This window comes from Propithecus coquereli, unplaced genomic scaffold (genome assembly GCF_000956105.1).
Source record: "Propithecus coquereli isolate 6110/MARCELLA unplaced genomic scaffold, Pcoq_1.0 Scaffold158, whole genome shotgun sequence".
In the NCBI taxonomy this organism is placed as follows: domain Eukaryota; kingdom Metazoa; phylum Chordata; class Mammalia; order Primates; family Indriidae; genus Propithecus; species Propithecus coquereli.
In genome coordinates, this window is record NW_012140302.1 from 371,468 (window position 1) to 387,629 (window position 16,162).

General features: G+C 57.3%; 1 protein-coding gene across 4 annotated transcripts; it reads right to left on the bottom strand.

The window, feature by feature from the left end:
- Positions 1-278: 278 nt before the first annotated feature.
- SLC29A1 (solute carrier family 29 (equilibrative nucleoside transporter), member 1) lies at positions 279-13,416 on the bottom strand. 4 transcript variants are annotated; one of them, XM_012640864.1, is made up of 13 exons: positions 13,242-13,416; positions 6,440-6,519; positions 4,339-4,420; positions 4,019-4,221; positions 3,772-3,911; positions 3,355-3,489; positions 3,171-3,268; positions 2,952-3,030; positions 2,374-2,498; positions 1,992-2,100; positions 1,651-1,736; positions 1,090-1,289; positions 279-693 (listed from the first exon to the last, which is right to left on the bottom strand). In XM_012640864.1, exons 1-13 carry the CDS (start codon positions 13,263-13,265, stop codon positions 582-584), a joined length of 1,473 nt encoding a protein of 490 aa, XP_012496318.1. In that variant the 5' UTR covers positions 13,266-13,416; the 3' UTR covers positions 279-581. The 4 variants fall into 4 exon arrangements, with proteins under 4 accessions (XP_012496318.1, XP_012496317.1, XP_012496316.1 ...); XM_012640863.1 differs by lacking the exon at positions 13,242-13,416 and adding an exon at positions 10,264-10,378; XM_012640862.1 differs by lacking the exon at positions 13,242-13,416 and adding an exon at positions 10,264-10,363 and having other exon boundaries at positions 6,440-6,522.
- Between the last annotated feature and the right edge of the window lie 2,746 nt (positions 13,417-16,162).

Here is a 16,162-nt window from a genome sequence, read left to right on the forward strand (position 1 = left end):
GGGAGCCGTGGAGAAAAAAAAAAGGGTTTAATTAGAGAGCCTCTGAAGGCACCTGGTTTCTGTCAAATATAAAAAAAGGCAGTAAAATAGGAACTGTACAGGGTGCATGATGGGTAGGAACTGGGCAGGGAGAGCCGGGAGGGGCATGTGGAGAGAACCGGGGAAGGGGAAATACCAGATCAGACCACACAACGGTCAGTCCTGACCCCTAGCCACCACTGGTACAGGCAGACACACGCGCGCGCGCGCGCGCGCGCGCACGCACACACACACACACACACACACACACACACGCACACACTGAGCCCAAGAACCTCTGCTGCCCTGTTCAAGCAGGAATCAGAGCCAAGTGTGGAGAAACTCAAGCAGATGCAGACACTGCGCCCCTCCCTTGACTCTGACCCTGAAACCCACAATGTCCCCACTGTCCATCCACAGAGGCTGTCTCCCCAGGGCCTGGACATCCAGGCCCAGCACAGGCCATGAGAAAGAAAACCTCCAGACCAATCCTGCCCATGCCCGGCAGGAGAAGGAAGGGGGAGGAGGCAGGCAGGCAGTGCAGTCCTTCTGTCCATCCATGGTCACACAATTGCCCGGAACAGGAAGGAGAAGACAGCCCCCAGCGCCAGGCCCAAACACAGAAAGAAGGCCATGATAGTTCCTGCTGTCTCTGCCTCAGCTGGCTTCACTTTCCTAAAGAAGGAAGGGCAAAGCTACCTTAGGACGGCCCCTGCCCCAGCCCAGAGCATCTAGCGTGGAAGGAGGGCTGAGTGGGGAAACATGCCTGAGTACCTATTCTGCCGACCAACCCATCCTGCCTTCACACCCCAGCCTGGCTTTTCCCTCTTGGGGGAGCGTGGACTGGGGGCCATCTTTCAACCTCCCCTGAGAGCCCCCCTCCCACATCTCCACCTAAGTAAGCTTGGGCACCCACTCCTCCACTGCCTACCCCTGCCCTCAGCCTAGGGGCCCCTCCCCAGCTCCAGAATCAGGGACTCTCCTTTTGCCCTCTCTCCTTCAAATGAGTCCCCCACTAGAGCTCTAGAACCTGCCCGATGCCACCAAGTTCCCCACCCCAGCCCCACTCACTTGGGCCCAAAGCACATGCAGAGGCTGGCGAGGTAGCCATTGGAGAAGGCAAAGGCGGCCATGAAAAAGATGAACCAGGCGTCGTGCTCAAAGACCACAGCGAGGTAGCGGCGGGGCTGGACGTTGCACAGCAGCAGCAGGGGCACGAATACCACCCGGGCCAGCACCAGGCCTGGCAGCCAACGACTGTCCTTCCCAGGCTGTGGGTATCAGGCAGTGTTTCAGCCCCGGCTGGTCCCCAGGGCACAGCCAGGCCCCCGGACTCCATCTGGGGCCCCTCAGGACCTGAAAGAAACCTCAAAGCCTGGTTACTCTTGGGGGAGCACTGACTGGGGGCGCACAGTGAAGCCTTCTGGAACGCTGGAAATAGTCTACATCTTGAACTAGGTGTGTATGCAAATACATATATGCATTATGTTGTACACTTAAGACTTGTACACCTAACTATACATAAATTACGTCTCAACTTGGAAAAAAATGGTCCACTTACCACCATACTTTCTGGGTCTCAGGCTGGACTCTCCCCTCCCCCAGGGACCTAGTGGACCTTCTTCCACTTACCCACATTAATACAGCAGTGAGGCTCCGGCCCAGCCAGTCAAAGATATTGAAAGTCAAGAAGCAGGACACAGCAATGAAGTACTTTCCTGGAAGAGGAGGAGGAGATTAGATTAGGGGATGGTTATCAGGCCCCGAGAGACAGATATAGCAACCCTGACCCTCACTGGGCCTCAGCTTCCCCAACAGTAAAATGGAGAAGATGCTTCCAGCCCAGGGAAGGGCAAATGGACCCAGGAAAGTCTAGCTGGGGAGAAGGTAACCCAGGCTCCCTCTCACCCCTTACTCCCAGCCCGGCTCAAGATCCTGTCTGTCTCCATCCTGGGAACCTGTGGCATCCTCACCCCAGGCGCTGGTGCCCGCGATGCTGGACTTGACCTCAACAACCACAGCGGGAAACATCCCAATGGTGATAGTGAAGATGAAGCAGACAGAGAAGGCCAGGACTGAGATCTGGAGAGAAGGGGAAGGGGATTCACCCAGGTCCCTGTGTCTTCATGGTGGTTGGGCATTAAAGAACCAAGAATCCCCACCCTTCTCTCTCTCTCTCACACACACACACACACACACACACACACACACACATACACGCACACACACACATGAAAGAATCCAGGAGAGTGATTGTCTCAAGTCTGTAAGGGAGGAGATGGGTGACAGGGGAGAAGGAACAAAAGGAGAGAAAGAGGGTGCGGGGTAGAGGGTAGGACACCCTGCCCTGCGTACATTTTTGAGGATGGCTCTGATACAGTGGCTATTGTTGGTGGGCCCAGAGTTGGAGGCTGAAACCCCGGACTCCTCTTTGCCTGCTCTTGGCTCCTCTCCTGGGGGGTGACAGGTTGTGGAAGGACCTTCAAGTTGTGGGGAAGACAGAGCAACAGGAGATGACACAAACATTCCCGAAAGGGGCTGGGATTAGTTGGAGGTGGACACCTCCTTTGCCAGTCCACAGCCACACCCTAACCCTAGCCTAGAGCTCCCCTTCAAGTCCCCACGCCTAGAGACCCCTGAGGCCTGACCTCTCCCAAGAGCCTCAGGTCATGTTGCTCCCTGCCCAAGAATCCGAACTTGCCTCCCACCGCCTTCAGTCCAACTGCCTCAAGTATTCAAGGTCATCCAGGATCTTCCCCCCTTTTACCTTTCCCAGCACTTATTTCCTGCTGTCCCTTCACCCCATCCCTGGTCCCCCTGTCCTCTGGCTCAGGGCTGCCAGGTAAAACAGTACACTTGTTCTGGTCCTCTTTGCTCACATGTCCCCCTCCTGGCATGCTGTCCCCACCCCAGCTTCCTCAGGCTCTGCAGACCTTTGCTAATGAGGTCCAACTTGGTCTCCTGCTCCCCAGGCCCTTCGAGCTTGAGCTGCTGGTAGTAGCGGTAGAATTCCTATCAAGTAAGGGAGACGGGAGGTGGATTCAGAGGCAGAATATTCAGAATTTCCGCCTCCCCCAGGTTTCGGCCTCTGAACACCCTTAGGAACCCCAGACCTCTGGGACCCCAAACCCCAGCTCCCCCAATTTGCTCACCAGTCGGGGCAGGCCCAGGTAACAGATGATGGTCAAAATGATAACGACACAGGCTGTGATAAAGTAGCCGAAGGCACTTTCTGACAGCTCCGAGCCACCTGGGGTGGTGTCAGTGATCAGAGACAGGCCCAATCCCCTCCTCCGCCACCACCAGGGCACTGGGCAGATGGACAGCAGGACTTACTGGCAATGGCGCAGATCATGGCCACTGAGGTGAAGAAGCCTGCTAGGCCCTGGCCACTCATGATGGGGGCTGTGTAGCTGGCTGGCAGGAGGCCAGCCAGTCCGAACAGGCTGCCCTGCAGGATGGCACCAAATGCTGGGGAAACAAGGTGGGCATCAGCAGGGAGCTGGGGCTGGCAATCGGGGGTCCCTGTAACTCCTGCTGTATTCCCAGTGAGCAGTGACACTGAGCTGGCCCTTTCTCTGCACCCCCCAAACCTGGTCCAGGCCTGCTTAGACCTCTGAATCCCAAGTGGCCCCCACAGCATCCACTCCCTTCCACAGGGGAGGGATGGGCCCTCCCCAGGCTGACAGCACGTCTGAAAGAAGAGCAGGGGTATGTGGGAGGTCTCAGCCTTCAGGCCCCCTCCTGGCTTACAGTTAATGAGCATGATCTTGACCATGGTGATGACGAAGAATGGCAGCGCATCCAGCTGCACCTTCACCAGGATGGCAGTGATCAGGAACACCAGCAGGATGGCCACCAGGCTGCCCAGGATCCGTACCGACTGGGAGATCCTGCCAGGAGAGGCCGAGGGTGGCAGAGAGGCGTGGGTAAACCCGGGGCCCAGCCAGGGGGTACAGGAGGCAGCGAGGGTCCGGCTGGGGTGGGGCTGGGTGCTCACCTCTGATGCAGGAAGGAGTTGAGGCAGGTGAAGAGCAGCAGGGGTAGCATGGCACATATGGTCATGACATTGTTGAAGAGGGCACTGAGAGAGTTCCGGGCTGGCGAGGCTGTTGTGGGGGCAGCCGAGGCCTGGATGTCTTTGCTCAGTCTGGCAGTGACCAAAGACACATTCTGGGACATGTCCAGGCGGTTTGTGAAATACTGTGTGGGTTGCAGAGAGGAGTGTTGAAATCGCTCTCCCTGGGCCCGCAAGTATAGACTCAGGGACCCGCATGCCCAGTGGACATGGCCCCTGGAGCCCCGTCCCTCCAGTCTCACCTGAGTGGCCGTCATGAAAAAATTCCAAGGGAGCAGTGTCCCCAGGCCCAGCATGAAGAAGATAAGCCAGACAGCTTTGTATCTAGGAGAGGAAAGAGGGGCCAAGTGACTGACCCACCACCCCACCCCCTTCCCAGATCGGTCCTGGGGAAGCTCCGTCCCTCCCTGCCTGTCAGTCTCTCCCGCTGTCCCAGGGCTCAAGGCATCTGTGTTTTTGTCCATGTGCCTGTGTCTCTTATGGGGGTGGATGGGGTGGCGGGCTGTCCTGGGATAGGGAAAAGGGCACACAGGCCACAAAAGGGTCAGCTGGAACTCAGGCAGTGGGGTCACAGAATGGCATGGCTAACAGGACCCTGGTTCTCAGTCCTGGGAGGCCCTGGGGACCCTGCAGGCTGGGAACCAGTGTGACCCACACATCCGGAGATGGTTTTGGAAACCCTGCGAAAGGGCTCGGGGTGGGCGGGTGAGTGAAAAAGCAGACAGCAAGTGACTTCCACCCCCACTAGGCAGGCTGGAAGTGATTATGCAGTCTGGGCAGGGACTGTGTGGTTCCCTGAAGAGGATTCTGAGGTTGAACTCTCAGACCATTATGGACCTAGAAGGGGCAGGCGGGCAGGGTGCCTCAGGGCAGCTGGGAAATGAGGGAGCTAGGGCTATTTTCTCCTGGCCCAGGCAGAACTGGTTTTGTAGGTCATACCACCCAGGGCAGACCAGGAGGTACGGGGCCACTGGACGTCATCTGAGCCCCAGAGCAGTAAACAAGGGCTGCCCAGCTTTGGCCAGGACAATGCCCCAATCCCTGCACCTCCAGGCCTGTCTGGGACAGGCCAGCTTCCCCCAGGTAGGCCTTGCCTGCAAGCTTAGGAACCCCAGCCCCCCACATCAAGATCTCCAGATGTGTCTGCCATGCCCTCCTCACAGCCAACACCAGCTTTCTTCAGAGATGGCAGGAGAAAGCCCAAGGCGGTGAGGAGACAGGTCTGGCCAGAGTGCAGGGGCCTGACCGCTAGCAGGCCCCACACAGGGAGGAACTGGTGAGCTCCCCTAGCGGGCAGGTCTGAGCTATTACAGCCGCAGCCCCAAGTTCCTCACATACACACTCTCCCTGAAGTAGAGAAGCTAAAGTCTGGATTCAGAGGCCCAGATGGAAGGAAAAACTCCCAGCCAAAGGCACACAGGACAGACAGTTCAGAGGTGGGGCTGGGAAATGAGCAAGCAGTGCGACCAGGTGGACGGAGATGCGAGGGCTTCAGGGAACTGCCCAGGAGAGGCCAGGCTGGGATGGGCGGCCTGGGATCAGGAGAGGGGATGCAGTGAACCACGTGGGCCTGCACTTACTGCGCCTCCTAAATTCTCTCCCCCGCAGATAAACCCCTGTGAATGGATACTCTTACCTCTATTTCACAGGTGGGGAAATGGTCCCAGAGAGATCAAGCAAAGTGCTCCAGGCCTCACAGGCAGAAGTGGCCTAGTCTCACAGCCTTTGGCACAGGAGGGAGGTGGGGTGGGCAGAGGGGATGTGAGGGGTTTGGGGCCTGAGTTGGAGAGAAGGACAGAGCCTGACACCTGGAAGGCATTTTGGACCTTCGAGGCATCACCTCCTCAACTCTCTTGGGTCCCAGACCCCTAGGAGAAATTAAATCATGCTACCACCTCTTTTTCCAAAACACATATTCACGATCATAACTGCAAGTCTAACTTGAGGGTGTTCGGGCTCCAGGGGCGGGGAAGTGAGAGGAAGTTTAGATCAAGGACCAGGGTGGGCCAAGGTCATCTAAGGTAGAGGACCCAGGGCAGTTCTGCCAGATGTGCTCTGGAATGAGAGGCGCTGCCAAGTGTCACCCCACAGTGGTGGTGAGAGGAGCCGGAAGCTGCCGACTGGCTGGAGAGCAACAGTGGAAACACTGACAGGCGAGGGAAGGACCGCTGCCCACCCACCTGGCCCTCCCCACAAACACCCCAGCCAGCACCCAGCCAAGGCATGCGCGGTCCCACCCCTGATGCACACCTCACTCACAGCAACTCCAAATTCCAAGGGACACCACACCCAAGCCCCTGGAAACCCATTCCCTGGATCCACAGCCCAGACCCCCTCCCTTACCTGTCCTGAGGCTGGTGACTGGTTGTCATGGCGATGGTATTCTCAGCTTTGCCTGGTTGATAGCTCTCTCCCTCTGGTACCTGCTGGGGGCAGAAGCAGTGTGAGGCTCGGTCTTGGCCCTGTGTCCTCACAGGCCTCCTTCGACTCTTGGGGGTAGGAGGGGGCAGGGCAGGCAGAGCAGGCAAGCTGAGGAGTCCAGCAAGACCCCTGCTGGACTCTGCCCCTCAGGACCAATCAACTTGATCCCCTGCCGGCCCCCTGGCCCTGCAGACCTGTCCCGTTGGGCACCCCCCCTGCCTGCTCAGGCTCTACCTGGCTCCCGGCCTGGCCGCTGCCACTGCTATTTTTATCCAGCAGCCGAAGCAGTTTATAAGCTGGGAAACAGGCGGGTGGAGAGCGGGAGGGAAGGAGGAGGAAGTATGATTGAGAGGGAGGGAAAGGCAGTCAAAGGCGGCAGGGAAGAGGGTAAGAGCGGTCAGGGACAGTGATGACAATGGAAGGAGAGAAACAAAGTGGAGACAGAGCAGAGGGTAAGAGGGAGCAGAGGAGGAGGGCAGCAAACAAACAGATCTGCAGGAGCAGGGACTACAGGGATGATGACTGAGGCCAAGCCAGACAGGCTCTCCACCCTCCCTGGGGAGCCCCTGGATTCATGACTTGGGTGGGCTTTGGAGAGAATGTCCCCTCCTAGGGGCACACACACCCCAGCCTCTCTGCTAGTGGCACTTAACCTTTCTTTCCAGCCATTGCCCAGGGGCTTCCTAGTTGCTAGCCAGTTTTCTAGGAAAATATTTCACAATGGGAGTGGGAAAATAGCCCCTCCCACACTCCAGCATGATCACTCCCCCGAGTCCTGGCCCCAGGGTCACCCACTTCCCCCTTTGTTCCTCTCTGTGTCAGCCCCAGGCCCCTGTCCTCTTCCCCTTTCTGACAGTGACCTTGAAGGGAAGATTGGAGGAGTGGAGGGCATAGGCTCTGACTAACTGCATAGTCTCAAAGCTCCTAGCCTCCAGCCTCAACGTCCCTCTCTGCTCCCTACCTCTGTTGGGGGAGGCCCCCTGGCACCAGCAGATTAAATAGTTTTCCTGGTGGATGGCATGGGAAGCCAGGCAGACATGACTGGCACATTCCCCACACGAGGGCCTAGCTCTGGGACCAGGTCTCGCTGTTTGGGGCATGAGAACAGGCTTCCCCACCCTCCTGTAGGCACTCACCGGACCCCCAGACACACCCACAGAAAGGTTGGAGCAGAGGGGGCCTGGGCAGTCTCTAGGAGGTGCTCCTAGTCCAGGTTCAGGCAGCAAGACTTGTCTGCGGGCTCCTGGGTGAGGGTCCAGAATGAAAATGGTGGCACAGGGCACATCAGGAGAGAGTCCCTTACGCTTCATGGGGCCCCATTCTGAGAACCTCACAAGTGAAGAAGCAGAAGCACAGCCAGCCAGGAGATAAAAGACTACCGGTAGATAGGTAGATAGGTAGCTAGCTCCGGGAGATAAGAGAACAAGGAGGCTCAGCAGGGGAGCTGAGGCGACAGCCTCACAGGTGCAGACAGCCTCACAGGTGCAGCCAAGGCGCCAGGCCCTGCCCTGAGACAAACAAATGCAGCTGGCCACGCTGAGACCCTCCAGGGGCTTTTTCTACCCCTCCCTGGGTAAAGTCCAGACTCTCCAAAGGTCTTCCTCAGCCCCCCAGCCCACACCTGGGTTGTAGGACAGGGAGGGGAGGAGCAGACCCACACACCTCCAGATGGAGGCATAGGATCCTTCCAATCATCCTCTTAACAAATATTTACTGAGGACCTCTGCATGACAGCTAGGCACTGTTCTAGGCAACAGGACCCAGTGATGAACAACAGTATTTACATTTTCTAGAGGGGTGGAGGCAAGAGGACCCCACCGGGGTGGGGGAGAAAAGGCCCAGGTCTCAGGTTTTCTAGTAGGGAGTAGGGAGGGCACCCCCCACCAGCTTCTCAGGACAGCACATCCTGTGTCCTGCCCCCCCCCACCCCAGGCAAGGTTCCTGGCAGTTAAGAGCAGGTGCGGCTTCAAGCCAGGTGGGGACTGGCATGGGGGTATAGCTCCCCGTCCCCTGGGTAAAACTGCCTTAGGCTTAGAGAAAAAGAATTTATTTCTGCCCTCCTCCCAGCTACACCCCTGCTTTCTGTTCTCAGCAGTCCCTACCCCAGTCCTGAGCACAATTTAACTCCATAGGCAGCCCGGTCCTCCTGCCCACATCCTAACACTCAGCTGGCCAGCCTAGATGTTTTGTTCCTGTCTGCCTTTGCCCAGCAGCAACCAGGGATCTGATAGCAGCTCAGAGAATCTGGTATCCCTCCAGGCACGCCCTGGCCTGCCAAGATGGAGCCCTGAAAGCAGCCACCAAATTGAGCACCACCCTATTCCCAGGTTCCCAACACCTCTCATGCACCCCAGCTTCTAGACATCCTTGTGGTAGCATCAAATTTTCCACTCCCCAGGATTCCATATGAGGCCAGCCACTACCTGCAGATCTGATCCCCTCTTTTCCTCACACCACCCATAAACAAGTACTAGATTGCTGCCACTGAACAGATACGGCTGGCTGAGATTCAGAGAGGTTGACTGACTTGCCTAAGGTCACAGAGCCTAGTGAGGGAGGGAGCAAGGATTCAAATTAATATACAGCTCATTCTAGTCTCCTTCTAGGTTGGAGAGGGAGGTATAAAGGCTGCTTCTCAGCTAGCCCTGGAAACTAGAAGATGGGGTGGGGGGACTCTGCTCTAACTAAAGGGAAAAAATGCGGTGGGGGCCCACATCATTCCTAGTCTGTGTTACCTGTGAAATAAACTTGTAATTCATTATTAGTGTGGAATTGGATAGCCTTGAGTTTTAGGTGCTAGACATAGGTACAATCTGCATGTCCTTGTTTATGGGAGGTTAGCAAGAAATTTCCTTAATGGATGATCTGTGGGGCCCGTTATTCCCAAGTGTCTGAGGCTTTTACCTTCCCTTTCTGCGTAGGAGTTGGGGCGGGGCTGAGGTTTTGATTTACTTTTAACATTTTTTTTTCTTTTTTTTTTTTTTTAGTCCCCTGCCCCTCTTTTAACATTTTTATACCTGACATGACTGTCATGTATAAGACACCCCACCCCCTCCCCATCACATACTTGCTAGCACAGAGAGCTTACACAGGCAGGACAAGCTAGGGGGTCTGGAGGTTAGTGAGAGAAGTAGGCAAAGGCCACAGGGTTGGAGAGAGAGCCCAGAGAGGGGTAAGGGACAGAGGTGTAACCAGCCTTCAGCCACTACTGCTCTCCTCTGGTAAGAAAACCTGGGTTTCTGTGTCCTTGTCCTTTCACTCACTCACACTCATAGTAAATGAGTAAATTAGGGCGCGCCCAGGAAGGAGAAGCCAGCAACACGAGTGTGGCCAGTAAAAGCCAGGGGTTAAAGAGACAGCTCCTCCACCTCCATTCGCGTCCCTCCATCCTCACCCCTCACCCAGCGCAGTCAGCGGCGCAGGCCCTCCTCTGTACCAACAACTAGATCGATCCGGATCAACCGTCCACTCGCCTGCCCCCTGCGGGAGGCAGGCTGCCCACACTCTGCTCGGGTCCTGGGTCTTGTCCCCGCAGGGTCCCCAGGCGCCCCCAGCCGCTGCACACCACGCGCTGCGCGGCGCCGCACGCTCCGCGCGCGGGAAGCCAGTACCCCACCTGGCGTCCTCTCTCAGGGCTGCGGAGCTGTCAGGCCCGGCCTCCCTCCCCTCGCGGCAAGCGGGGTGTGGCGCCTTCTGCCCCGGACGTCCCCAGCTCCCCAGCCCCCCAACCCCCCAGTCCCGGGCACCTGCTGAAGAAGGACTCCTTCTTCGCCGAGATCGGCGCGCTCTGCCGGCAGCTTTCCGCGCCCGTCTGAGCACATTCAAACCCACCCTCGGCTGGGCCCTCCCGGGCCCAGCGCCGGCCACCATTTCCCCCAACACCGACCCGCCCCCAGCCCCGCCCCCGGCCCGCCCCTGCCACTCGCACAGCGGCTCTGCATGCTCTGGGGCCCCTACCCCGAGACCCTGCGCCCCTAGGGGCCGCCAGTTCGCGTTCCTATTTCTGTAGATAGGACCTCTTTGGACGCTGGCACACCAGAGCCTGCCCGTCATGTGGGGCACATGGAGCTAAAGGGGTACAGACCCACATTGGGTACCCCAGTCTCCTCTGCGCCCGGTTACGCACACTGCTACAGAATGAGTCTCGGGACTCTCCCGTCTACAAACCCTCTACTCAGACAGGCCCAGACGTCCCCATTTCCACACTCCGTCTCATATGTTCCGTTATCCTTCCCAAACCCCGCCCACTCCACTTTCCCTCACACTGCACCTATTTTTCCAGCGCCCTCCTTTCAATGCCACCTTCTTCTTTTCAGGCCCCTCCTCTTTTTCTTTTACTTCAAAATTGCCTCTGTCCAACTCCCCCCGCCCCACCTCCACCCCCAGCTCCTGTTGGGATCCCTCCAACTTAACTGTTCTGTGACCTGCATGGTGCGCTTTCCACCTCTGACACATACAAACCTGGCCACAGGCACACAAACGCCACACCACCCACAACTCTGACTTGGAAGGCATGTGTGGCTGTGTGTGTGTGTGTGTGGAGAGGGGGTAGAGGCGCAGCCCTGTAACCTCCACATGAGTCACCCTTTCTAAATCCAGCACTTTGGAAAACTGAGGCACAGTTGGGAATAGCAAGAGAAACAGCCAGGAACAGCCTTGCATCCTGAGTGAATCCCATTGTCCCAGCCTGGAGAGATTCCTCAGAGGCGGAAGCCTTGCTGAGCTCTACATCCTCCACTAGCTGAGGAGGAAGGGGGTGGGCGGCTGAGGAGGTGGTCTATCGTATACTTCCAAGGGACCGGGAAGGACTCTTGTTCTTGTTGGGCAGTAAATCGGCTGGGATGGGATGGGGGTCACTCACTGCCCCTACAGCAGCACCCAGTGCCAGAGGACAATCCAAAGGCTAGTGACGTCCTGAGGAGAGAAAATCCAATCCTGGCTGCCCACCTCACCACAACTACCCAGAGGCCTGTCCCCTCCAGAAGCTATAGACACTGATTAACAATTAGCAATAGACACTGATTACCAATTAGCAATACTAGTGCCATAGAGATAAGTAGGGCCACACCCTCTCCCCAGAGAGACTGACTGGGCCCTGAGGAGAGAGGTAGCTTTTCACTTAGGGTAGGTGGGCTCTCCCCAAGCTACTTCAGAGAGGCAGACAGGGTGCCCCCAGCCTTCTGGCTCCACGTTCCACAGAAATGACACACATCTAATCCCCCAGCCCTAAACCAAACAGAGGACAGGAAGACAATATTTTTCTAGGCGCTGTCCCACGGCTTGAGAGTGGTTTCATGTCTGTCCACAACCCTCTGATTCCTGCCCTCATGTTTGTCCAGTCTCTCTCTCTTCCTCTCCTAGCCCTCCTCTGCCCTCTTCCTTGGCCCCTGCTTCTCTTCCCACCTTCCTTTCCCCCTCTCTGAGCCTGTGGGGGTGGCAGGCATAGTTGTCAGACAGATCTGCCAGACACGGCCAGGCTGGTGGTCAGTGGCTACAGTTGTGTGCATACGGGGCTGGAAATGGAAGGAAACCGGAGGGAAGTGGTGAGGGTCGCAGGCCAGAATGCAGAATTGGTTCCTCTCCCCACCCCCGATGGGGCCTGGCCGGGCTCAGCAGATGGCAACAGCCAGGGCCATTATTGTTGGAGAGAAGCCCATCTGGCGCACACCCTGCCTGGGCCCCCAGCCAGCACCCACACCCCTCCGGAGCTGCCTCCCTAGGCAGAGGCAGTTGCTGGGTGCCAGAGCCCTCTGCTGGATAGCCCCCGAGCCCCAACTCAGCCTTGCCCAGAATTTTTCTAGCCAAACCCTGCCAGTCCTCTTCACCCTCTGCCCAGTCTTATGGCGCTCTCTCTCCCTGGGCTCCCTTAGGTCCCTGTCACAGGAGTGGGGTGGGGAGGGCTGGTCCAGCTGCACCCCCACTCTCTACCCTATTTGGGTCTGTGGCTTGCCCCAGACTCCCTCCTCTCCTTTGCACCTCACACGCAGTCCTATCCCTCCCCAGGCCTGTGTCTTTTCAGCTGTCACCAACAAGCCATGTGTTTGCTCAAGTGTTTGCTGGCCTGGAGGTCTGTCACCAGCACATGTTTCATGACTGTCTATGGTCTCAGTTGTGTTTGTGACTGTATTGCCATGGCTCCTGGGCAGGGTTGGGACTAGGGAAGAGGCCAGTGAGGCACTGGTTGAGGCTCAAAATTTAAAGAGGTGCAAAATTTAAGGGGGTGCCAAAAAGCACACTAACCAAGATAAATTTTAATGCAATGTCTAAAAATCAAAGTTAACAAGAAGAATCCATGATGAATAAAACATCAAAATTTTAAATAAAGGCAGGTGTGTACACAGGGTGGGTACAGGATCAGGGCTCAAGAAGACTTATATCTTTGTTCGCTAGGTCTGGGCTTGGTCTTCTAGTTTAATTTCCCAGACGTCTGCCCACTACCCCCAGCCTCTGCTCTGGGCAGGTCTCTGATCTTGGGGGCATCTGTATGGTGGTGGTGGGCTGGGGGGTGCGGGGCGCGGGGGGGAGGCAGTTATCTAACTGCAGGCTTTCAAAGTCCCAGAAAACTATCCCCTCTTCCAGGAACCGCAGATTCCGGCCCCACTGATAAACTCTGCCCGAGTAAGTCCCCCTACGCGGCCAGCTGGCCCCGTGGGGCAGCGTGAGAACCGCGCAGGCCCCGCCCCCACCCCACCAGGCCCTTCCCCGCGGCCCCCGCCCCGCGCACCTGCTGAGAGTTTGGAGGCGGCATCCGGACTGGGGCGGGGGGATGGGGCAATTCCCCGGCTGGCGGGCCCCTGGCCTCTCTCCCTCCTCACCTCCGGGCTGGGGCCGTAGCCATGGCCGGAGAGCGCAGCCCGCGGCGGGCCTGACCGGTCCCTGCCGCCGGGCGGGAGAATGGCTGCAACGGGCGATCCCGGGCCCTCCCCGCGCTCGGCGGCCGGCTCTGTCCGGCAAGGCGCTGCTCGCGGCTCGGGGGCGGGGAGCGCTCCAGGCAGCGGGCGGGAACGGAGGCCAGAGCAGGCCCAATGGGAGGGGCCCTTCGGCCCGGGAAGGGCGGCCGGCGCTGCAGGTGCCTTTGGGCACCCGAGGCCACCAAGTGGGTCCGGGTTAGGGGCCCAGGACCTCGGAACCCCTTCACCTCGCCTCTGCCCCCAGGTCGCCTTCCCGAGAGGGGCGAGCACGTGCACTGGCTTTTGAGGACTCCAGAAGGAAGCAGATAGGAGGTGGGTTGGAGGGTGCTGGCGGAAAGTCACGCAGGGCTGGGATGGGGATGCAGAGCTCTGGTCTCACTTCTAAGCCCAGCCCTGGCTTCTGACAGGTGTGGGGAGGAGATGGGGTCCCCACAGGTCTCTGTATTCCTCACTATCTTCCCCTGACCCTGGATAGAGGCCAGGACTCACTCAGGGAGGGAGGATTAATGCCTGGGAAGAATAAGCAAATTACCCAGAGGCTGGCATGCAAGTGTGTCTAACAACTCTTAATTTGACCCCTGAGGTGCCTCCCTTTGGGCAGGAGGAAATGATGATGGGAATTATCTGGGTGACCCACCCAACCCAGACCTCTTCTAGGGTGGAGTGTCTCTCAGGGGCACTGCCTCCCACAGGAGCTGCTCACAGAGTCCCTTAGCAAACAAATCTCCCTCTTCCCACCACCTCTAGCTGAGAAGTCTCCAAACTCACTTGAGGACATTTTCCTCCCTACTGTGAGCTAGCCAGCCAATCTTCCCTGGAGACAGACTCAAGACCTTACTGGGTCACAGTGTGACATACAACCTGAAGTTAAGCACTGGAAACAAATTCCAGGCTGTGAGAACTGAGACCTACAATGGAATTGGTAGCAAAAGAAAGGCTTGCAGTTGTCCTCCCCTCTCCACCCACCCCCCACCAGCTGCCTGGCCTGGGTAAACTGTGCTGCAAGGCAGGAATCTGGGTGATTAGACTTTCAAAGGCATCCAGAGAATTCAAATTAACAAATATTTATTGAGCACTTGGTGAGTGCAGGACTTTGGGGACAGGTCTGCCTCCACAGGGAACCAAGGTCCTTTTTTTTTTTTTCCCAAGGTCTTATTTTAAGGTAGGTCCTGAGTCTGGAAGACAGTCTCTGGATTCAATTCTCATCTCTCACCTAAATTGTCACTTATCCCTAGGTTAAGCATTGTCCCTCACTGGACCTTGATGTCCCCATTTGCAGGGGTTTGGGGGAGGTCAGTTCCCCTCCCCTCTAAGGCCAGAGGTGATTAGGAGAGGTCTTGGGCGAGGAGGAAGGAGCAATGATCAGTTGCTAGGTGCTTGGCATCCTTCCAGAAAGACATTTCTGCTGGGAGTGGGGAGACATTCTGGGTCAGTCCCCTCAAATTAATGCACAGCCCCCACTGTATCTTCTACCCACTGGGCAGGCTGAGATCAGTGCTGGTGCCAGGACTGTCCTGCTCCAGAAAAAAGCATTTTGATGGATACAGCTGCTGCCAGGACTCATGGCCTCACTTTTGGGAGCCTAACCTCTCCTTCCTCTCCAGGCGGTCCACTCTGGAGGTCTCCCCAGCGTCCGGCTGGTGTCGCTGGCTGAGAATGAACAGCAGACAGCCCAGCAAAGCCTCTCGCATGTCCTGGGAGCCCAGGCGGCGGGCCAATCGGCGCAGCAGGGGCAGGAGGTACTGGCGGGCCAGGCGGGCAGCGGGCAGCAGCAGGCGGGACAGCAGCACTCTCAGCAGAAGCGGGAGCAGCGGCGCCGGCATGGTGGGGTCAGTGGGTCAGTGCCTGTGTAGGCAACCCAGGCTTTAGGCTTGCACTTCCTGCTCCCGCCTCACCTGGCAAAGACACAGGTTGGGCAGGAACTCCCCCTCCCATCAGTTCACAACTTCATACTCCCCACAACTCAATTCATGGGTCATTTTCGCTTTCATGAATCCCTTTCTCTTGGCAAGGTAGCTGGGGCAGGAGGGTTTTCAGCACAACACAGATGGGGAGACTAAGAAGGCAAGAGTAAAGCAGGAGGTGGGACCACCTACAGCCCGACATTCCCAGCTTCCTCGGCTCCTCCTGTGCCCTGGACCTTCTCATCCTCTAATCCTCACCTCCTCATCCTCCTCTGCCCACCTGGGATTCCCTAACCCTTCTCCCTTGATCTAGCAGGAGTTCTTCCCCAGGCAATTCAAATTTTTCTTTTGGGGGTTCTTAATCCCCCCTGACCTGACTCTCCCTTCCCTCCCAGTCCCCTACCGCGACCCATCAGTGGCAGCTCTCACCAGTCAGAACCGCTGCTCAGAATCAATCTCTGGCTAAATTTGCCTGCAGTGGAGATAGCCTCACTGCATACAGCACAGGGTAGCCCCACCCAGCTCAGCCCCACCAATTGCAGCTGGCCCGGGTGGGGAGAACAATGAAGAGACAGCTGCATTCTGGCACCTGGTATATTGAGGGAGGGGGCAGCTGGGCTGGCCCCCTCTTCTAGTCTGGGAGGAGAAGGAGGGATGGAACATATGCAGGGTTTCCCTTGCTGGGTACAGACCTCAGAGTTGGAACCCAGACTGCACTTTCTAATTAATTGTGTTACCTTAAGCATATTGACTCTTCTGGGCCCCCTTCCCTCCTCTGTTAACTCAAAAACTGGGAGTAACTGGAAGGAGTAACTGGAATGCGACAGTAT

Coding starts and splice junctions, on each gene's coding strand:
- SLC29A1 (XM_012640862.1), bottom strand. CDS start 10,338: ATGTGCTCAGACGGGCGCGGAAAGCTGCCGGCAGAGCGCGCCGATCTC. Junction 6,523..10,263: donor AAGGAGTCCTTCTTCAGCAG/GTGCCCGGGACT, acceptor TTCTGCCCCCAG/CAGGTACCAGAGGGAGAGAG. Junction 694..1,089: donor TGCATGTGCTTTGGGCCCAA/GTGAGTGGGGCT, acceptor TTCCTTCTTTAG/GAAAGTGAAGCCAGCTGAGG.